Raw genomic sequence first — 23,702 nt, 5'->3', positions numbered from 1 at the left:
TCCTCATGCGCCTCAATTCCTTCCCCATAGGCTGCAATAGAGAAATGACATTACACAAGTGGAGTTAAGTCCTAAGAAAAAAATAGGTGTTCCAGGAGCTGGTATTCATTAGTCCTCACCTAATCTAAAACTTAAGTTAATGAAAAAACGGTCAGCCTTACTGGCCTCATTCTCTACCAAGAGGACTGCATGGAGTATAGGCTCTAGAGACAGAGCTGGAATTTCTGCCACGTACTAGCTGTCAGACCTTGGGCCGCTCTTACTAGACATCTGAGGAAAAAAGAATGAGGAGTGGGAAGAAGAGGATCTTTGGGAAAAGGTTTAGGCCTAACACACAGTAATCCCTAACCCCTCTCCCCTTAAAAAACCTTAGTTTCTTTTCTGTCTCTGCCAAAGCTAATAAAACTACTTCCTCAGTAAAGCTGTCAAACCCTCTAGAGGACAGGTAATACTGAACACTTGCATGAGTGGAGGTTCATACGGGGCTGGAAGGAACATTCCTTCTGGGTGAGTCTGGTAAAAATGAGCAGGAAGCACCAGAGGACACAGAGAGGGTTAATGGCTTCAAGTACTGACAGCTGTCAACCAGCAAATGCCACAGGGGTTTGGGAAATGCTTCTTTTCTAGATACGTCAGTAAGACATTTACCCTCTCAAACCACAAACTTGTAGTGCCTTGCATAATAAATTACACTGAAATCCACGTAAACCTTTTGTTTTAATAAATAAAGCATACTTGTCACTTAGATTTTAAATCACATTTACAAATAAGGAACATTTCTAGGCCCAAACAGCTAACAGTGAAGCTACTACTGCTGGAAGGAATGCACGCCCCACATGCATTTGAAGCCTAAAGAGCAGAGACTTAGCGGCACAGAAAACAGCAGACACATCACCCTCCAGACTAGATAACTAGGACCAGAGAGGAGCAGAAGACGTTCACGCAGCCACTATCTGACCCCTCACCCTCAGGCTGCAGAACCAGCCAGAAGCTGTGTTACTTTTAGATAAGCTAGAGGTAGGTTTCCTGATCATACAAGCGTAACTTTCTCCACTGGTAACAACAAGGCCAAGAGCATTAGCTACAGAAGGGCATTCACTGATAAATAGAGTATATTAGAACAGCAAAGTGGAAGCTACAGAGATCATCTTGTTTCTTCCAATATCAGAAACTTGCGCATCACAGCAGTGGAGCAGTGGATGAGCTCCAGCTCCCAAGGCTTAGTCCAAAAACTTCCTGTTGGCATTTGCACCAAACAAGGCTCCCCGCACTTCTGGCATCATCTGTGAAGAAATAAGTTTGTAAATAAATAAGCAGTCAACTGGAGAACGTGGAAACAACTGCACAGCTCAACCACAGGCGGCAAGTCATTAACGCCTACATGGCTGGGAAGGAAATCACAAAGCTAAGGGCATCCAATCTTTCCTTACTTATCTAAAGCACTGCAACAGAATCCTTGGTGAGAAACAACCCATCACAAACTTGGGGTTAAGACTGGCTGCTTAACGGGGACAAAGAAGAAAAACTAAAGTCATCATCAGTGTCTATAGCTTCTGCTACACTGTGATGCAGGGAGAAGAGATGAGTCCACCAACATCATGACCTCCTCATGTTCTGGATCACCCATGTTCTTTCTCTCAACCAGTATTTCCTGAGTGCCCACTCTGTGCCAAGCAGAACCCTTAGAATGCAAGGTCGTGCTGAAGCACTCGCCACGGCAACTGCAAACTCTAAGGATTTAACCTCAGTCTTCTAAGGCTGTGCTCTCCAACAGAGTAGCCACCAGCCACACGTGGTTACTGTGCATTTCAAAGCAGCAGTGCAACTGAGGAGCTGAATTTCTAATTTTACGTATTTTTAATTAAACTGAATACCCACATTTGGCTAGTGGCTACTCTCTTGGGCAACGCAGCTCTAGGGTCTGAGTTACCAGACGATACTTAAGGCCCAAGGGCTTTCACTATAAGACAAATAAGCAGCCACGGCAACAGACCACCACCACTGGAAGATGCCCAGCCTGCCGCAACAAGCCACTTTCCCTGCTTTGGCTCCCAGCATTTATTGGTGCAAACCTGGAAACATCTCAAGAGCCAGCACCTCTATGGTAATTCCCTTACCCAAGGATTTACTTTAGTTCCCATCATTCCTGTTGGAGAAAGAACTTTGGTCAGCATCTCTACATGTAGTACACATTAGAATCCTAGATCAACTAAACCCTTGTTCTGACCCCAAATCCTCCTTCGTGTAAATGGTATCGCCTCGGTAAATGCCACTAAATGCCTAAGCCCCATGCCTTTTAAGAAACTGTCAAAAAAAGGTGGAAAGAGACCGATGAATTCCAAATACCAGTGAATGAATGCGTGTTCTCTGTGCCACCTCAAGGCGACACGGCAGCTCCCGAGGAGCACACTCACCTGCTGGGCTATGAGGTCCAGCCGGCTCTCCAGGGTATTGCACACCTTTATCTTACGATCCCCATTATAGATCTCAACTCCTCCAGCTCTACAAAGAACACAGCAAGTAACAACTCCTATAGATTTGAGGCAGACAGACACACACAGTGCATTTACTTTATTTCCTTGAAGAAAAGCCGTTTTGGTGTGTGGAGTGTCTAAGCGGCCAATAAACATCAACAATGAGTTTGAAATTAATTCAAAAAGCTTCTGAGGATTTAAGGTATGCATAGTTATAACTGCCATTTACCAAGTGACTGCTCTGTGCTAATTTGATTTTATGTTATTGCACCTAATTTAATTCTACAGCCAGCCCTCCCCAACCAAGTGAAAAAGGGGAGGATTCAGTCCTAGTTTGCAAATCAACAGATAGAGTCCTCATCTGAATGTTCCTTAGAGGCCAGATCCTGCTAATTACCACGGGTTACTGATAAGGCGATGTTATGTATCAGGTAAAAGGTACCACACCAAACCTGTGCCAAGCTCGCCCTCAGAGAGTCCTGCCTCTGGCCGTACTTCCCTGCTGACAATTCTTTCCTCAAAGTTTCTCAGCATTTACAGGTTTGAGGTAAACAGATCAAATTCTATTACAGAGAGCCTAAGGGAATGACATTGTCTTGCTACATTAGAATTCTATAAAATATTTCTTGAAACAAGCAGGCGATGAGGCAAAGACTGGGGGAGGTTTTGCGAATTTTCTTTGGGAAACTGTAATGGACTCCGACTTCAGTTATTTTCATACTCCCTCCTAACTCCCCCCTATTTCTTTGTTTCATCTATCCTTGGTTTCTATAAACAGACTATATCCTTCATTAGGGCATGGGTGGTTCTTTCCTGAAATCCTGACCCCACTTCGGTGATATAATTCTTTGTCTCTGTTGGGGGAGTAAGGCAGGGAAGGAAGACTACCACTAAGTGAGAGCGTCTCCCGTGTGCCAGGCACTCGCCGGATATAAAGCCCAGGGCTTCCCACGACTTCCACCTGCCCCGTAAACCTCAGAGAGTCTTGGTATCCTCACCATTTCACAAACAAGGGAACAAGCATAACAAGGCTGGACAGAATGACAATATGTAAGCTTCCAAGAATTCTGTGACGTAGGTGTTATTATCCCAATTAAGAGACGACAAAATCAAGGCTCAGTGAGATTAGATAACTAGTCCAAGACTACCTAGTAAGAGGCAGAGTGGAGAATCAAACCTCAACATGACAATAATGCTCAAGCTTTTTTCACTAGCGTATAGACTGTCTTATTTTATAAAGCAGTTTCATATACAGTAGTCCTCCCTTATCCATAGTTTCAGTTATCTGCAGTCAACCACAGTCCGAAAACATTAAATGGAAAATTCCAGAAACAATTTATAAGTTTTAAACTGCACGCCATTCTGAGTAGCATGATGAAACCTTGTGCTGTCCAGCTGTGTGCCACCTGGGACAGGAGTCATCTCTTTGGCCATGGAATCCACGCTGCATACACTAACCTACCCATTTGTCACTTAGTAGCCATCTGGGTTACCAGATCAACTGCGGTGGAATCGCAGTGCTTGTGTTCATGTAACCCTTATTTTACTTGATAATGGCCCCAAAGCGCAAGAGCAGTGATGCTCGCAAGTCGGATATGCCAAAGGGAAGCTATAAAGTGCTTCCTTTATGGGAAAAGGTGAAAGTTCTCAACTTAATAAGGAAAGAAAAAAATCATATGCTGAGATTGCTAAGATCTATGGTATATTGTTATAATTGTCCTATTTTATTATTGTTGTTGTTAACCTCCTACTGTGCCTAATTTATAAACTAAACTTTATCACAGGTATGCATGTATAGGAAAAAACATAGTATACATAGGGTTCAGTACTCTCCGAGGTTTCAGGCATCCACGGGGCTCTTGGAACATATCCCTCGAGGATAAGGGAGACTACTGCGTACTATCTCATCTTTTCTCCTCACTTTATGAAACAAAAAAGCAGAAAGCATTGATTCCATTTTACAAATGATAGAATTAAGTCCCCAGGTCCCACAGCTAGCAAAAGGTCAAATCACGACTCAAAGCTCGTTCTTACAGTCCTGAATCTGGTGCTCGTTCAAGTAAGTTCATGTGTCCCAATGACTCTGCAGTGTGAGCCAATGGTGTGCCAGCGCAGCATCAGACAGACAGGTGCAATGGGAAAATGACCCTGGCTGTACCCTTGTAAGGACTTTCCATAGCCTATCCCAAATGCACCAAGTTTATCAGGGATGCTGAAAAAATGTTCTGTCATTTCCTCACAGTCAGCAGAAATACCACTGGTATTTACAATTTTTTTTCTTGTTTTTGATAACTTCTCAGAAGTAGCGATTATCTTCCTCAGCATGTAATACAGAAAGTGGACCCAGCTTTGAGTTCTGGGCGCAGACTTAGTGCTGCATCTTTGTAGTTTGAACTGAGCGACCACAGGGAACTAGACCGTTACCAGATGTCTACTGGCTAACAAGAGAAAACAACAACAGTGTGGACAGAAACACAGCAATGATTGCAAGTGGAGCATAGTCACACCTCTGTGGCGAAGAGTGCCTTGGAGAACACTTTAAAAAGCCCAGTATAAAGGCCATTCTCACAGTGAGAGAAGCTTAGATGTTAAAAGCAGGAATACTCCTTACATTTCTTCAGGCAGGTAGGCCTCCTGATCAATTTGGACATCGACATCTCTTTTGGTGGCGATTTTGTACATAGGGATTGCTTTTTGCACTGCAGCCTGGAAAAACAGAAAACATAAGAAGTTTCAGCATAAACTCTGGAACAGGTATCCAAAAAAATCCACAAACTATATAAGCAAGAATATTCCTATTTATTTTTCAAGTAAAAGAATAGCTGCATTGCTGGTGGGAATGTAAAATGGTGTAGCTGTGGTGGAAAATGGTATGACAGTTCCTCTAAAAATTAACCCGAGAATCACCGTATGATCCAGCAACCTACCTGTGGGTCTACATCCAAAAGAAATGAAAGCAGAGACTCGAACATATACTTGTACCTCCGTGTTCACAGCAGCATTATTCATCAGAGCCAAAAGGAGAAACAACTTAAGTGTCTATTAACAGATGAGCAGATGAACAAAAATGTAGGATATACATACAATTTCAGCCTTAAAAAGGAAGGAGATTCTGACATATGCTACGACATGAATGAACCTTGAAGACATTATGCTAAGTAAAATAAGCCAGTCACAAAAGGACAAATATTGTAGGATTCCACTTACATGAGGTTCCTAGAGTAGTTAAATTCAGAGAGATGGAAAGCAGAATGGTGGTTTCCAGGGGAGAGGGATGGGGGGAACGGGCAGTTAGTGTTTAATGGGTGCAAAATTTCAGTTTGGGAAGAAGACAATTTCTGGAGATGGATGGTGGTGATGGTTGCAAGGTAATGTGAATGTACTTAATGCAACTGTACACTTAAAATGGTAACTTTTATGTTATGTGCATTTTACCACAATTTAAAAAAGACATGAACTCACTGTGGAAAAAAAGAATAGATGGAAGTGGGTTTTTAATGCTTTACTGCAATTAGCATGGTAAAACATAATTAGTGGAAAGTCCCGTCTTTGAACAATATTGTGCACTCTAGTCGACATGTAAATAACATTTTCTCGAAGGAACTTTAATATTTTTCTCTGACAAGAGTACTAGCTAACAGATCTATGTATACATTCAACTCTTTCCTGCTCTTCATATCTAATATAGCACCACCTTGGAGAGCTACTCTCTCACAGTGGATGCTGACACTGTGTTAATTTCAAGAAAAAACTTGGCTGGTACCTAGCAATATCATGGTATCATCTAGAAAAGGCTAGTTGGTCACTCAGACCTGCCTCCATAGAATGATTTTCACCTTGATGAACTCCCCTCTTACATCTAGCTCTCTGTTTTACCAGTTCATAAATAAGGCTGTCAGCACAAACACAGATCCGGGTTACTGGCATGGCTTATACACTAGAATCACAATTTATTAATTTATAGTGGAGACCGAGGGGAATCGACCCCTGTGTTGTCTGGCTGGGATGTTTTCTTTCCTAGGAGACATGTTACTTGGGGAGACAAATTATAATAAGAATGCGAATATATTATATGTTGTAAATGTATTAATTTATAGCAGGAAATACTGCTGAAGGACCACGCACCCACATCCTTGTCTGAAAGCAAGTTACGTGGAAGAATGTGAATCTACAGAGTAAGTTGATGACACAATCAGAGCCAGGACAGTTCATTCTAGGATTCGAGGCTCCTTCAGCCCAGAACATCTCTACTGCTACACGTGTATGTTCCTCCCATGTGGCCAGCAGATGCCCCCCAGGCCAGGGCACCTTCTCCCTCAGAGAGGACATGGAGGAGAACCTCAGTATTTGCCTCTGGGGCTGCAGCTATGTTTCCACGGCTGATCAGCCTTTTTTCTGGTACCCACATTCGATCTCTAGGTATAGGAATATACGAGGTTACAGCCAAGCCTTGCTAATCTGGGAAAATTTCACCCCTTTAAGATGGTATTGCCTCTCTTTGCTCTAATGCAATAGATCCTGCTTTTATTGCTGAATTTTCAGAAGATTATGGTATCACAAAGTCTCCAGAAAAGGAGGAGGGTACTAGGTGAGATGGCAAAACCTGACCTCTTTAAGAGAAGAAATCAGAGTCTTAGGTACACTTAAGTTAATATCTACAATGTGTTAAGACTCCTCTGATTCCTGTGGTTGAGCTGTCATCTATTAGAGCATGTACTTCATCCCTAACATTTTGATGTTAAAAAAAGAAAAAAGGGGGCAGGCCCAGTGGTGCAGCAGTTAAGTTCACACGTTCTGCTTTGGTGGCCCGGGGTTCACCAGTTTGGATCCCGGGTGCGGACATGGCACCGCTTGGCAAGCCATGCTGTGGTAGGCGTCCCACATATAAAGTAGAGGAAGATGGGCACGGATGTTAGCTCAGGGCCAGTCTTCCTCAGCAAGAGGAGGATTGGCAGCAGTTAGCTCAGGGCTAATCCTCCCCAAAAAAAGAAAAAAAAAAGATTTCTTCTTTAAGCTCTTTACCTTTACCAGAGGGAAATCCTGTTTTTTGCAACGAACAATCATTCGGGGCTCCAACAACTGGTACAAACCCTATAAGACACAATCATATGCAGTTAGCAGGAAATGCAAACTATAAAAGAAAGCAACAGCAAAATAAAATGTTTTTATAATTCATTCTAGTTTGGAAAAAATGTCCTCTTGTAAGTTCCCCAAAAGACAATGTACATAGTATGAGAACGGGAAAGAAGATCTTGATTACACAGACCAGATAAATATACCCAATGCTCTGGTGGTAGGAATAAAATTCACATGGGAGTCTTATCTTACCTCCCCTAGGTTGAGGATAACTATTATTGTAATTAACATAAGTAAAACAAGGATTCAAAGCCGAGCAGAAAATAATTAAAATGCATACAGCCTTTGGTCTGAACTCCAATATCTAAAGCAAGTATTTTAGTGGTGAAATCAAATGAGGGAAGTTTAAAGCTGAAGTTGTAAGCAGATCTGACCATTGAGTTACAAAGGAACTAACAAGACTATGCAAAAGAGGGGGAAGCCTGGAAGTCAGATCCAATCGGACAGACATTACTACCCTCCCATGCATTTCTCTATTAGACAAGGAAAAGAGCAAAAGGAAAAAAAGCTAAGATGAGAAAAAAGGAAAAACAGAGCTGGTCTCTAATATATCTTGTCCCTTCTGTAAAAACTGCGGCTATCTCTGGTAAATCTGGCCTATAAGCTTACCTGGAGTACCAGTCCATCCAGCAGCACTTGGTACCTGGCTGTATCTTTTACCACTTTGCTGAGTCTCTGTTTTGCTTCATTTAGTAGGTCCTATAGAGAGTGGAAAACACAAAAGTTATCTACACATCTGGTAGCCAGCTCAGAACCCTTTGTAGGCTGGTCCTGGCTCATACCCCAGTGCTTCACATTTCACTGTTGTTTCCAAACATTTCTCACGTCCTCTGAGCAATATGATAAACCAGATGCTATGTACATTGTACACTGATACAAGGAAGCACGAAGCACCACCATGGCTCCCAGGAGTTCACACGCAAGCAAGACAGCCCAGATTATCAATTAATTCAGAAACCTGCATAACCGACTAACATGGAAAGGCGTCATGACGCAGATTTGAAAAGCAAGCCATCAAGACAGTTATGCAAGATGATTCCATTTTTTATTAGAAAAAGACAGATAATATCTGGATATAGATCAAAGTGTCAACAATGTTTACCTCTGGGAGGCTGCATTATCAACGATTTCAATTTTCTTTATGCTAGCTTGTATTTTCTAATTTGCCTATAATAAACATTGACTTCTGTACTAAAAATAAAATTAAAAAGGATTATCAGGAAACAAATCTCATATGGTTGAGAAGAACATCTTGGAAACTAGGCAAGAGTAAGAAGCATTTATTGGCTTACTGGCTAAAAGAGGACTCGGGTCTTTTAAAAGGAAGAGGTAATGCGTCTGAATTCAACTGCTGGCCCCTAACACTGTCAGGCACATTTAGTCATAGCAAGACTTCTACAGTCTATTTTACTTAATAAATATGATCTTTGGTAAGTTATGTTTTTTAGTATTTTAAGGACAAGGAAGAGACAGATGCTCATCTAGAGGACAATCAGCATTTGGGGAGAAAGGGCAGAGAGGAGAAGGTGGCCCTGTATGTTGAAACCTCCTTTAATACAGCTCTGAGAGCCAGCCCTGGTCCCCGTCCCTCTGAAGCACGGCCGCAGACACCTGCAGTGAGCAGTGCCCAGGCGAGGGTGCTGTCTGAAACTCACACATCTAATTGCAAGCAAACATTTCTTTTGACACCTATTAAGTCTTCTGACACCTACTAAGTGCAAATATACCAAGATTAAAAAACAATCAGGAATAATCACTTTAAGAGCCAATTAAAAAAATTTTTTTAAATAAAAAGTAAAACAGACTCAAAGACTTCAACAGCAAGGCCTGGTATTTCATCACAGGTCTATTCTAAGAACAGTGACCCCCACCTCCTCTACAGACTTACACTTTGCAACAAAATAGTCTTCAGAGTCAAATTTGACAGCAGACAACTAAATGTCCAACCACACACACTTTCATAGGAAGACTGTTTCGAATGCACTAACAAATTAAAAAAAAAAATTTAATGTGAGTATGCACTACCGTAGAAGATTTTTAATCTGTGGCTGGACACCTGCAAGAATTTCACGAAGGTGTTCTGAGGATCCAGGTCATTCAAGATTGTAACGGAAACTACTTAAAATTTATATCTTTTCAAAAGCAAACAAAATGATTAGTTTAAAAAAATTCTAATTCACATATTGTTATATACCTTAAGATTATCTTCACTGAATTCAACATCTGCACAAAATCCTTATACTACACATCACAATGTCTCTAGAACATCCAAACTAAGAAAAAAATATATGTATAATGATGTATTTCCAAGTTGGCTTTTCATTTATCTGGAAACAAAGACCAACCACACCTACAGTGAGTTATTTGCAGAGATATCCTTGCAAAAAGATTGCCCAAATTCTCTTATTTTGTCCTTAGAACCCTCTTCAATTATAAAAATAAACTGGTTGACCTTTTTAAGCTCCACATGCAAGGACTCCAGACATCAAGTGATGAATGCAGTTTCTATCCACTTTAGAAACTTTTAACACACTGTTTACTTATTCTTATATTTCAGTCTACATTATAATATATACTCCATCACCAAACCAAACATGACTTGATGCCATTCACTGGTCAATGAACCACACCTTTCACTCATATTTTAAGTAAAACGAAGTAGACTACACCACTTGTTAAATGGAGAAAAGGTAGGAAGATTATAATTATTTTAAATATATTTTAAATATACTTTAAAATACTAAATTTTTTTCCCTAAAAATCATGTTTATATTACATTCTGTACAAAACTGATGAAGCGATTAAAATTTCCAGGGGAGTCTGCAAGATTTGTTAACGAATCAAAAGAAGATAAAAATAATGCTCTTTTACTGCTTCTCTGTTATGACCCAAAGTAGAAGTCTTTTTCTAACAAGGCCCTATTTAAGAAAAGGGCCCCGGGCCAGCCCTGTGGCGTAGTAGTTGGGTTTGCGGGCTCCACTTGGGCAGCCTAGGGTTCGAGGGTTCAGATCCCGGATCCTGGGTGTGGACATGCAAACCACGCGTCGAGCCATGCTGTGGTGGCATCCCACATACAGGGTAGAAGAAGACTGGCACAGATGTTATCTCAGGGACAATCTTCCTCAAGCAAAAGGAGGAAGATTGGTGACAGATGTTAGCTCAGGGCTGATCTTCCTCACCAAAAAAAAAAGAAGAGGAGGAGGAGGAGACGGGCCCAAGTAACAGCAAAATATTATATAGTCTGAAAGCTGAAACAAGTCAGCAGGCAAGTTTTGCTAAATTTACCTATGAAGCAAAACCAAGCACTTTTGATATTAACAGCAATGTCCAAAAAGGCCGTTTTTCTTCTTCTGAATATGTAATTATTAGATGATAGTCACTTTCTGTTTCCCATTGGTGGGATCATCTTAGTGGTTACGGTAGGTTGGATCTATTTCCATTTCTATTCCCTCCTTCGCCAGCTTTGGTTCTGAGCATTCAGCTCAAAGGGGACTCCTGTGATAACTGCTATTATAGGAAGCTACTAAACAAACTGGGAAGCCATAACCTCTTGAGTGTGATTAGCTTCCAGATTTTTCTAGTCCCTGAAGGCTCAAGAGAAAGTGGAGCCTCAAAATCTCCCCCACAATGACAGTCATTCTCCAATGTTCTGCACAAACCAGACTAAATGATCAGAGCAAGAAAGATTTACACAGTAATTCACCACCTCACAACAATGTGGAGACTGAAGACAGGATTATAACTCTGAGTTAGGCCAGATCTGAAAGAAGTGATGACAACGGCAATGTGAAGAATGTCTTCTTTAAAGTTCAAAGGAAAAATATGTATTAAAAAAAAAAGGTGAGAAAATTAACGCCTGGGGGCTAAAAAGAAACTGGGTGGAACATCGTGCCTTGATAGAACATTTTTAGAATTAAAATTTATACATGAACATAGTGAAATTATTACAAGCTGATCAAAATTCAACCTCTCATTTTTGATGTCCATCAGAACAACTAAAGCCCTAGGAATGTTACTAATTAACCCTAACAGACTGGGAAGAAGTCGCTTAGGTGTCTAAAATCCAGGACGTTGATGGGCGCAAAGATTCAAAGCACATACTACATAAGACATTTGAAAGGAATCTCACCCCTCCTCACCAACAGATCCCTCACAGATTTTTCTCTTTGTGCTGAAAAGACTTAAGGGTTACCGGGTTAGGCAACTGGATACATGGTGGAAGAGGAGGGAAGGGTGATGATAAATCTCGGAGTCTGATTTGCTTTACGGATCCAAGTGAACAGTATGAGTGGGGCTTGAGACAGTGGTTGGGACTCAGATATGGACAGCACATAGGTCCCAGGTAGAGTTGTGGACATGGGGGAGATCGCTAAGGTTATGCATGCAGAATTACAGGGCCAAGTAAAAAAACCGAGAAACACTAAATTTACTAAGCAGGAAAATAAGAGACTGCTAAGGAAACACGGGGAAAAAGTAGTCATGTTGGAGAAGAATAAGGAGAAGCCAAGGGAACAGAAAACTTGAAGAACAAAATGGTAATCTAACATAGTGTCTAAGGCTTCAAAGCAGCTCAGGAGGAAGAGCACAGGAGTCTGCAGCTTGAGCTGTTATTTTCCTAATTTATAACCAGAATTTCGTGAAAACAAACATTTAAATAATTTCAGTTGTTCTAAACACACTTGTTTCCTTAGCACTTTGCAGTCTAACTTCCTGCCATCAAGGAATTTAGCTCAGCAAACCACAATAAGCAAGAGGTAGGAGGGGTGAGAGCAGACTGAAATGACAGAGCACACAGGTTACACACACACAAAAGCACACACATGCCTCAAATGGACTTGCTATTGTAAAATATTTTATTTCTAACATAAAATGAAATGAAAATAGAAAAGTGAAAACTAAGAGATCAAATTAGTATAGAAAACACAGAGCATTTCGTTTGTGATAATTTTAGAGGTACGCAGACAAACTCTGGCTACCCTGGGGTCTACTGGATTTGGGGAAAATGTGCGGTGCGACCCAGAACGGCTGCTTTGTGTCCAAGTTATGAGCAGCAGTCCCCTTGCTCTAGCCCATCTCTTGCAGAAAATGACAGTTAACTGCATTTTGAAAAACTATCCAAAGTTGAATCTTCTCCAAGTGTAAAAGCAAAACATGTTCATTCCATACTACTCTCTATACCCACCCCTCAATTTCAAAATCACTATGTATGAGAGATGTTACTAACGTGTAAAATAATAGTATTAATATTCTAGATAGAGGGAAAAAAGCTGAGAAGCACTGGTACCGAAAAAGAGAAAAAGATAGAAAAGCAGAAAAGAAAAAAAACACACCCAGATTTCTGCTATATTTTATCAAAACACAACTCGTACTCAACATCCTAGGATGTTAAGTTCCACAAGGGCGAAGACTTGATTTGATCGTGTCCCTAGTACTTAGAATTGTGCGTGCCACTTAGTAAACATTCAAATATTCGATAAATAAATGACTGACCTGAATTTTAGGAGTCAAGTTTTCTTACTCATGACACCAAAAATTCCCTTCTAAAAGCCAAACCACTAATTCTTTTTTTTTTTTTTAAGATTTTATTTTTCCTTTTTCTCCTCAAAGACCCCGGTACACAGTTCTATTTATTTTTAGACGTGGGTCCTTCTAGTTGTGGCATGTGAGATGCCACCTCAGCATGGCTTGATGAGCGGTGCCATGTCCGCGCCCAGGATCCAAACCAGGGAAACCCTGGGCCACCGAAGCAAAGGGCGCAAACCCAACCGCCACGGGGCCAGGCCCCAAACCACTAATTCTTTATACAGTTAGGATTTAAAGCAGCTTACAAGAATATATTCAACAAAAAAATTCAAATTAAATTTTTAAAAAGTTAGGAAAAATCACTAATAAAATATAAGTAAGTAGATAAAAAAAGCAAGTCAATGAAAAAATAATTTTAATTGGAAGTGAGGTCAAATCAAATAAACCACTGGGTTGTTTACATAACCTAAGTATGCCATCTAAGATAAGTGTGCCATCAGAGAATGTATAATCAAAAGTATTTCTCGAACATCATAGATGATCTTTCTCAGGATTCAAAAAGGCAGCATAAAAAGATAAACCAGATAGAAACTCTAATAAAAACCTCTAACTGGGCAAGACTGCAACATTTAACATGTGTTATAGCCCCTAGTACTCAATATGAGTTATTCATATTATTACTTCAGTTATCTGCCCCTAACTATTGAATGGTACCAATAACAGCATCTACACAGCAGCTGACACAGTTGTCATTTTTGATTCCAGGCATAAATACCAAAGCAGCAACTTATGGTCAAGGGGCTTTCTGAGCATTGGCACCAATGAGCTGAGAGAACATCTTATCCACCCGGGCCTATTATGAGAAGGGTTACTACTGGAGAAGATGCGGGCTGGAGAGAGGGAACTAACATTTCTTCAATAAACACCACGTGCCAAGTGTTAAGTTAGGAGATTTAAATGTGTCCTCTGATTCAATCCTCACAGCAACGCCTGAATCAAGTATCATAATTAATATACCAAAGAGGAAACTGAGGGGTAGAAATAAGAATTTATTCAAACTAATACAGCAGAGCGGCAATTTAAATTCAAAGTTGATGGACTCTTAAGTCCAAGTTCTTCCACGACAAACTACCTTCCCTAGGCACACACTATTATTCTAAGAGCAGCTTATAAATTAGGTCCATCAGTTCAGGGTGCTAAAGGAAGCTGAACCCCCCAGCAGGAAATTCACTACTGATTACTGAAAGTCAACATTTTACTGAAGACACCTGATAACAGTTGTCCTGAGCTACTAACATTTTGGAGTTAAGACTTTCACAAGAAGCTCTCCAGTCCTCCTTCTGTGTTTTACAGAGGATGAACTAATACCGCGTAAGGCAGATTAGCAACAAACTTTCCCACATTCTTAGACTTGAAAAGCACTCAAATTTGAAGTATTATGGCAATTATGTTAGGTCGTCTCTGTGTGTCCTGAGTATCAGTCCCTCACACTTAACATCCTGACAGACATTTCCATCTAGAGGTTTCTTGGCCCCACAAAGTATGTCCAAAAGTGAGCTGGTTATTTTCCTCCAAAGAACTTATCCTCCTAACTTCCCACTTCTGTTAATGGAACCACCACTCCCCCAGTTAGCCAGGCCTGAAATTCAGTATTTAGTGTTGGACTTGGAAGAGGAGGAGGAGTTAATGTCTGGAACATCTTCCTGTAAAATGTGTCAACGATGACTCCCCTATTAGTTCTCACTGCCACTACGTAAGAATTGGCATCTTACAATATTAGTCTGTGTTTCTTGAATCATCCAAGAAATGGTTATGTCTTCCATTTATTCAAGTTTTATATTTTTAGTTTTGTAGCTATTTCATATAGGTCTTATTTACTAACATTCCTAATAATTTAATAATTTTGGTAGCTATTATAAAGGGATCTACTTTTAATTTTACTTGCTAATTGGTTATTGTTGGCATACAGATAAACGATTCATTTCTGTAGATTCTCTTGCTAGTCAGTCACCTTTCTGAACTAGTTACTAGTTCTTATTGTTTTTCAGATGTTGCACTTTCTCTGTAGACAATCATATCTGCAAAAAGTCATCACTGTTTCTTATTTCTTCATTTTATCAGGAAGCTGGAGCCTCTGCAATAACAATGGGTAACAGTGGAAACAGTAGGCATCCTTGTTTGGTTCCTGAATATCATTCAGATACCTCTAGGCTTTCTCAACCAAGTGGTATGCTTTTGTTAAGCTTCTGCCCTCTTCCTTGGACGACAATACTTCCCAAATGGTTTTCTTGTATCTAACCTCTTCCTTGTTAAATTTAGCCTACAAACTCACACTATGAACCCTATTTATGATATTCTTCATAAAATAAAAACTTCAATGGCTTTCTATTGAAAAGAGGTGAAGCTTTTTAGCCTTGCACTCATGGCCCCTATATATTTACATACATATAACTCCATCCTACCCCTTCAGTCTTATTAGTCCCTATCACTCTCAGAGCCCATACAGTCTACCATCATGGGCTGTACAATCCAGGAGAAGCTATATGCTCTTTTAGATAAGAAGGTCCTTGAAGACAGAGCATGTAACTTATTCATTGTTTTATTTTTACAAAACCTAGTATAATGATTTGCTGATGAAATGTTTTCCCTCCAAAATTGTTCATCAATTCCTTAATTAGCTAATGTTAACTGGTGAATTCTCTACAATAGGCAAATTAATAAAGATTTTGTAATTTTACAACTAATAAGGCTAATTACTCACTGTAATAAGGTCATCTCTCGCTCTGAGGACTTTCAGCCTTGCTTGATTCATCAAATTGGACATCTGACTGCAGAGAGCAGGGGAAAATAGTATCAGTGTAGCATAAAAACAAAAACTGCAAAGAAAGAGATATACAGCTCCCCACGTATATATAAATATTTCTCTTTGCACATACCCCAAAGAGAATCCCACCGAAATATATTTAATGGTTGCTACCAACTTATTTTCAAGGACAAGGAAATATTTATTGAGTGCTTACCAAGTGGCAAGCACTTTTATATCAGTTATTCCAATTTAATCTTTCAATAATGCTGTGAGGCTTCTATTTTCACAAATAAGGAAAGAAAAGTTAAGCAACTTGCCCAAAGTCAGATAAGTAGTAAGTTGTCCAGTGAAGACCGGAACCCTTCTCTGCCTGACTCCAAAGGACCTGCTCTGGCCTTTGTCACTATTGACTTTTTTTTTTTTTTTTTTTGGCGAGGAAGATTGGCCCTGAGCTACCATCTGTTGCCAATCTTCCTCTTTTTGCTTGAGGAAGATTGTCCTTGAGCTAACATCTGTAGAAATTTTCCTCTATTTTGTATGTGGGATGCCAGCACAGCATGGCTTGAAGAGCGGTATATAGGTCCATGCCCCGGATCTGAATCTGTGAATCCCAGGCCGCTGAAGAGGAGTGCACCAACTTAACCACTACACCACTGGGCTGGTCCCCCCACTGACTTTTCTAAGCTTCCTTAGCTCAGTACCGTGACCAGCATCTACTTACATTTTCTTCTGCTGCTCAATCTGCTTTTCCTTCTTTTCATAGTATTCCATAATCTTCAGTCTTTGGGTTTGCACGAGACGACCTTTCTCAATGTTGAACTCTTCTTCTGCCTACCAGGGAACTCACTATCAGTAATTCATTCTACCAGATTCGGAACTCACTATCAGTAATTCATTCTACCAGATTCTGACCAACAGTTTTATTCTAAGCAGCTGGTAACCAGGGGTACTTGCTTATAATCACTTTATTCCATATCTAAAACAGGAAATTTATTATGACTCATCTTCAAAGATTACTTGTAAGTTATTCAAAAGGAAAGTCTGGTGACTCTCATCATAAACGATGAACGAGAAGACTAAAATTTGATCAAGGAAAACAGTACCCAGCAACAAAGTTACAAAGGATATAACCAGATAGAAGATTCTGTATAAGAAAATAAATTATTATGTATTCTAAATTTAATCCACCTGCTTACTAGACGGCTAATGAACATGGAATGTGGAGTTTAGAAGGTCTGATCACTGCCTAAAAAAATTTAGTCAAGTAACTTCAGTCTTAGTGTCTGGCCTCACAAAATAAAAAAATAAAAACAGTATTCTTTCTACATAGGTCAAATAGCTAAGATAAATCTAACAGTCTTTTTAAAATTGTAAATTATATACATGTAAGTTATTAGTTTTATTAGTGCAAATTACTGAGCATTACTTTTTAAAAAGATTATCTTAGCAGCATATCAGATGTCTATGATTTTCAAACATAATTCAAGAAATTATGATTTTGGAAAATCATATGATTTTGGAAAATGAGTGAAAGTTGTTGATTCAGATGTTTAATGCTTGGCACCATCACTTGAGCTTTCATATTCTAAAATTAATGCCTAACAGCTTATTTCTATACCTATCACGGGAAATAAGCACAGATGACGGTGTTATAAGAGATAAGGCTATCTTAAATACAAAAGCATTTACACCGAAGTAGAATTTCTGTATCTGTGCCAGAGAGAAATAAGGGGACTAGTCACATAAAACTGCAGTGCTTCTATGACCATCAACACAGTAAACCATGCCCATCGACTGTCATAGATCAATGGTAGGCAAAACAGTCTTTTTCCTCAAAGGATGAATTAGTCAAAGAGTTTAAAGTTTCAGAGAGTTTTAGTCCTAGAATACCAGGCACACATAATTTCAAGGCTGTATGATAAGTAACAACGTAGCAGTAGATTAAATTAAAAGGACAATAAAATATTAGACAATATATTCTGGTTATAGTTTAAAAGCAGGTTTTTAAAATGCCTATTATGATTGTACTCAGGGAAAAGAACAATTTGATATATTGTGTATAAACAATGTACAACTGGAAATATCTGTAAAATTCCTAAAAGCTGATGGAGTGTCACCTTTGTGATGGACAGGGGCTCTCATTTTATACCTTATATATTTCCAAACTTTATTTTTTTGCAACAAGCACAAAGTAATAAAAAATCAAAATAACAATAAAAAGAATACTACACCCTCCCCTAACCAACTATCACAATTAGACGCAAATGCTAAATGTCTGAACTTTGGATTCCATGAAAATATTAATCCATTACTTTTCTACTCCCTACCATAAAATTTTAGGACACTTATTGGCAATTAGAACGTTTAAAAAGGAAAACTTAATCTTAAAGAGATATTATTCTTAGTCCCATGCAATGCATTGTTAAATAATTTTACTAATTATTGTTTAGCAAAGCAAAACAATATGAAACTTCGATAACTTTTTTTTAAAAAAGATTGGCACCTGAGCTAACAACAGTTGCCAATCATCATCATGTTTTTTTTCCCCTTCTTTTTCTCCCCAAATCCCCCCAGTACATAGCTGTCTATTTTAGTTGTGGGTCCTTCTAGTTGTGGCATGTGGGACACCACCTCAGCGTGGCCTGACGAGTGGTGCCATGTCCGCGCCCAGGATCTGAACCAGCGAAACCCTGGGCTGCCAAAGCGGAGCGCATGAACTTAACCACTCAGCCATGGGGCCGGCCCCTCAATAACTTCTTCTTCTTTTTTTTTTTCTGCTTTATTTCCCAAACCCCCACCCCCCGGGTACATAGTTGTATATCTTAGTTGCAGGTCCTTCTAGGTGTGGGATGTGGGATGCCGCCTCAATGTGGCCTGATGAGCGGTGCCATGTCTGCGCCCAGGATCTGAACCCTGGGCCGCCGCGGTGGAGCGCGCGAACTTAACCACCCGGCCACGGAGCCAGCCCCCTCAATAACTTCTTAAAGCTAGAAAATAGAATCTCACCTTAGCATCTATTTCTTCTGCTTTCTCATTGGCTTCTTGTTCAATGAAAGCCATCATATGCTTAATCTATAAGGAAAAAGAAAACTTTATTTTTTAATGTAACAAGAGAAGAAAATACATCTATCTTTTCTGATTCATTCAATAATCAACCATTTACTGAAGGTATATTATATGCTAGGCACTGCATACAAGGATAAGTGAGAGAGCTTCTGTCTTCAGGTAACTTGGAATCTGGAATTTGCTCTAGCAAATGGACCAGATGCAATATTCCGTATTACAGGTAAACAGGACATTATCCTACTCTCAAGGAACTCGGTGTCCTTAGGGGAGGGAGGACTAATATATATTCTCCTCTACTTCCTACCCCCTTCAGCCAGCACTCTCTTTCTCTTCTCTATCTCTAATAAAATGTACCAAAGAGCCATCTATATTTACTTTCTCAACTTTCTTACCTCTTACTCTCAACACCGTTCAATCTGACTTCTACCCCCTCTTCCAGTCCACTCAAATTACTCTCATAAAATGACAACAATTTCCTTGCCCTTAAATCTCAGCGTTATCTTACTTGATCTTTCAGCATCTCTTGATATGCTGACCAACCCTCCCTTCTGGAACAAGCACTTCCCTTTGATTCCATGACTTCTTTGTTCTCCTTCTTAGTCTTCTTTGGGGCCATACTCTTCTTCCTCTGCCTCCTAGACAGCTCTTTTCTGGATATTCTACTCAAAGTAACCTAAATTCAATACATTCGATAATAAACTGTGAATCACTCTCCTCCTCACCTCCCACTTTCATCTTGAGAATCTGCACCAATATCCAACTGTGACTCCTCCTTGTACCTCAGTCCTCACATCCAATCACCAAGTCCTAGCAATTCTCTCTTCTAATAGTTCTTTAATTTGTCCACATCTCTCCGTCTTTATAGCCTCTACCCTAGCCCTTGCTATCGTCTCCGCTCAGTGGAATTACTGCAACAGCTTCCAAATTTGCCTCCCTGCCCTCAGTCTTGTTTCCTCTCTAATCAGCTCTCCAGGGCAAGCAGAAAGATCCTTTAAAAATGCCTAACTCGTCACGTATTGCATTCCTGCCTCTTACGATAAAGTGCCAAGATTTTAGAAGGTACATGATCTGGTCACTGCTTACCTTTCCAGCGTCACATGAAACATAACCTTCACCACTCACCATTCTACAGACTCTTCATTCCTGTTATACTAAACTTATTTTTCAGTCCTTGAGTTTGCCGTTCTCTTTCTCACTTCCAAGATTTCAAAAATGCTGCTGTTTCTTCCACTTGGAACACTCTTCCTCCCCCTCTTCACCTAGCTTACTTTTTGGGCCTCAGCTTGCTTAACTGTCGCCTCCTTTGAAAAATCTTCCCTGAACCTCTCACCTATATGCACCTAGGGCACTCTGTACTTCCTCTACCTAAACACACATTCACGATTGCTTGCTTGCTTGTCCCTGTCCTCAACTGAACTATAAGGCTAGGAACTTGTTAAAGGGTTTTAGATCTCTGGCTACAATTGTAGAATAAAGTCCAACGAAGTCTTCTGAATGGGGCTTGGGGTAACTGATCCAACTTATACTCATAAATGAAGTACTGTCTCTAGGGGCAGATATAAAATAGACCCCAGTGAATACACAAGCAACACAGCTAATCAAACTCACTGGCATGTCATTTCATAGGGGCTCTCCCTGAAAGGGATGATGAAGTTAAAAAAAAAAAAGCTGATTAGAAAAATCAGGACCCTAGGTTACTAACTCATTTTGTTTATTCATTCTCCCACTTAAAGGTAAGCTCTATGAGTATTGGGATCTTGTCTGTCTTTTAGACCACTATAATCCCAGGACATGGAAATGCTACCATATTAGGTGCTCAACAGACATTTGTGAATAAATGAAACTCTGTTGGGAGTTTCTAGCCTTCTGAGGTATCCCAAGTACTTTTTAGAGTTTAACAATCTAGAAACAATTCCCAGCTTCTGCATGTTACACGAAGATACAATCAATCTAAGATATGCATAAGTGAGTTAAGATTTGTTTCACAAGAATGTGAACATACTTAACACTACTGAACTGTACACTTAAAAATGGTTAAGATGGTGAATTTTATGTTAAAATTAAACGTGAGTTAAGACTACAACCTTGCGGCATCAAAGTCTTAAAGAAAACGTACAGCACAGGCTTAGAAGGGAAGATTTGTTTTTTATCAAAATTCTTGGGAGCCAAAGTAATTATGATACCAGAACCTATTTTATAAGTAATACAATACTTATAAAATCTCAAGCCTTGAAGTATTTGGGGTACCTAATCCAGAGCTACATGGACAGAAAATTACTGTGACCTTACTAAAAGGACTGGCCCCCAACAGTGTGTATGTGTTCGTGGAGAGGAACCGTGTCTCCACAAGTTCAGTTTTAAGTCTCACTGAACTCAGCCCGGAATTTTAAAAGTAGCCTAACTAACTAAACACAGTAAACAAAGCAGGTGTTTACAAATGCTACAAAGCACATCTGGCCTCTCCAGGCGAACCCCGATTCAAACCTGCACTGTCTGCCTTGATCACTCTGCTGGACCCTCTGCTACCAGATTTGACTAGATCAGCACAGCCTAGAGCAAAACCACTAATTTTAACTCAGGTCAGAGAAGCCTGTTTACAGTCAGCATGATCCTGCCTTTAAGAGTTCCAACAAGAGAAACAGTCAACCCCGTAAGGACATTTAACTCTACCCCGAAGGCAGAAAAACCTGCCCTTTAAAAAATACTTTTCTTCTTCCTGCTAACCTAGTAATTTTTTGAAGTCAGATTCTTCTGAAAATCTGACGAAATGACCATACTCCCAAGACAAAAAAGGAAATATGTACAAATGTTTTAATACAACGGGGAGGAAGTCAGGGAATCTAGGATTTATTAACCACCTACTAAGTGCCTGGCACTTGGCCTATTCACTGCTGAGAATACACAGAAGGAACGCGCTGCTCTCATGGAGCTTACATGTGGTGTGGAGGGGTACAGGCAAGAGATGAAGATTTCTTCATTCTTCCTATTTTACAGGGAGAAAAAATGGTTTTTGGTCTAGATTCCAAGGAAATACACTGCTTTACCTTTCTATTTTTCCTATAACAAGAGAGGAAGATGAAGCAACAAGAAGAAGAAGAGAATCAGTACTACAATTGTGTTTACTAGAGTATGTGGAGGGCACTGTACTCTTCCACTCCATCAAGTTTTTCCTACAGTAAAAATCAGAAGCAGCAGTGATAAATGTTGAAAAAACCCCACTGTTCTGTAAGAACATGGTAAGAGTTCTCAAACTTCTCCACAGATACTTTTTCATTACCCTATTCTCCCTCTGTGATTAGCACAAGAACCAACGAAATGAAGAAGAAATTCCACTCTACCTCGTGCATATTAGTTTAAGAATAAAATGCAAAGACATTTAAGGAAATGGAAATATCCAAGGGAAAAAACCTCTTACCGCTCACCTAAGACGATTCACAAGCCAACGAGTGAGCTTTAGTCAGAGAACTTTCCTAGTGTTTTAAAAAGAAGTCGACTTAGTTCCCTAAACTATGCGGAGATTAAATTGCAGCCTTAAGTTTCCTTCTCTGAAAAACCTACTGGCAATATGACTACTAAATGCAATGACCCTGGTTTCGGCATATCTATTGACAGGAGAAACTGAAATTGCTTTTTCTCATGTTAGTTACAGCCCTATCAACACCACTATATTCTCCCGAGAGATTTTTGCAGTGTAACATCCCTAATGCCTACAAACCTGAAGGTATGACACATTTTAACAACTAAGGTTTCCCAGCACTTGCAAAATTGATGTAGGTTCACGACTTTCACAATTTTTCCCATAAACTTTGACTCATCTACTTTGTGCCAAACACTGTTAGGCGCGGGGCTCAAAGCTCTAAGAAAAAGAAGAGCTCTGCATTTGACAAATATTAACGTGGACTAGTGGGAGACCAACCACTACAATTCGTTATGACAGAGAAGACTCCTCCAAGACGAAGATTAGTTCATAAAAGTGTGTGATCTCACAACACTGGAAGCAGCTCTCGCCCCTCAGCACTCTTTCCTTTCTCGTACTGCGAACCATTCCTTCAGGGTTAAAATTCCAGTGGAGAGGAGGTTTCCAATTCCCGCCTCCAGTGTGCATTCCGACCCTTGCTTCCGGTCTCTGCTCTAGCAAGCACAGTTCGCACCCCGGGAAGACAGGCACCGCCGCGGCGGGAGCCAAGGAGCCGGCGCGTTCACGGCGGCGGCGCGCCAGCCCCGAGCCAAGGGAACCGGACCTGCGCGCAAGTCCCCGGGAGCAAATCCCTTCCCGCAGACGGACCACTCGGAGGCAGGGACCTGGGGCAAGGGACCTCCCCTCGGGAACTGGGCCGCCCAAGACCCGCGCCCTCCCTGAGCCGGGCTGCAGCCTTCCCCCAGGAGCGGCGTCGCCGCTCCGCCAGCCCCAGCCCCAGCCGGTCACCTGCTTCTGCACGTCAGCATCGCTGAGGGCCATGGCGAAAGCGATGCTAGGCCGGAAGGTAATTCGCTCGAGCTTAGGCTTGAAAGAAGCGTTGGAAAAAAGGAGGCAACGAAGGGAAGGTGAAAGGAAAAGCCGGCGCAGGCTTCCGCTTCCTTCCTTTATAGCCCCGGCTTCCGGTTCCTGCCAGGTGACCGCGCAGTGAGACCCCGTGAGCCTTCTCAGCCAGTGGGAAGAGCGCGGCCCCAGGAAGTCCCGCCCCCTCCCCGGCTGC

General features: G+C 40.6%; 1 protein-coding gene across 2 annotated transcripts; it reads right to left on the bottom strand.

Moving 5' to 3' along the window:
• Positions 1-698: 698 nt before the first annotated feature.
• On the bottom strand, positions 699-23,702 carry ATP6V1E1 (ATPase H+ transporting V1 subunit E1). 2 transcript variants are annotated; one of them, XM_008532610.2, is made up of 9 exons: positions 23,432-23,702; positions 18,946-19,011; positions 16,661-16,770; positions 15,895-15,961; positions 8,220-8,309; positions 7,497-7,565; positions 5,086-5,180; positions 2,415-2,502; positions 699-1,283 (listed from the first exon to the last, which is right to left on the bottom strand). In XM_008532610.2, exons 1-9 carry the CDS (start codon positions 23,462-23,464, stop codon positions 1,221-1,223), a joined length of 681 nt encoding a protein of 226 aa, XP_008530832.1. In that variant the 5' UTR covers positions 23,465-23,702; the 3' UTR covers positions 699-1,220. The 2 variants fall into 2 exon arrangements, with proteins under 2 accessions (XP_008530832.1, XP_008530833.1); XM_008532611.2 differs by lacking the exons at positions 15,895-15,961; positions 16,661-16,770 and having other exon boundaries at positions 23,432-23,611.

Source organism: Equus przewalskii, chromosome 5 (assembly GCF_037783145.1).
Source record: "Equus przewalskii isolate Varuska chromosome 5, EquPr2, whole genome shotgun sequence".
NCBI lineage: Eukaryota > Metazoa > Chordata > Mammalia > Perissodactyla > Equidae > Equus > Equus przewalskii.
Note: the sequence above shows the minus strand (reverse complement) of the source record. Positions and strands in the feature narration are given on the sequence as shown.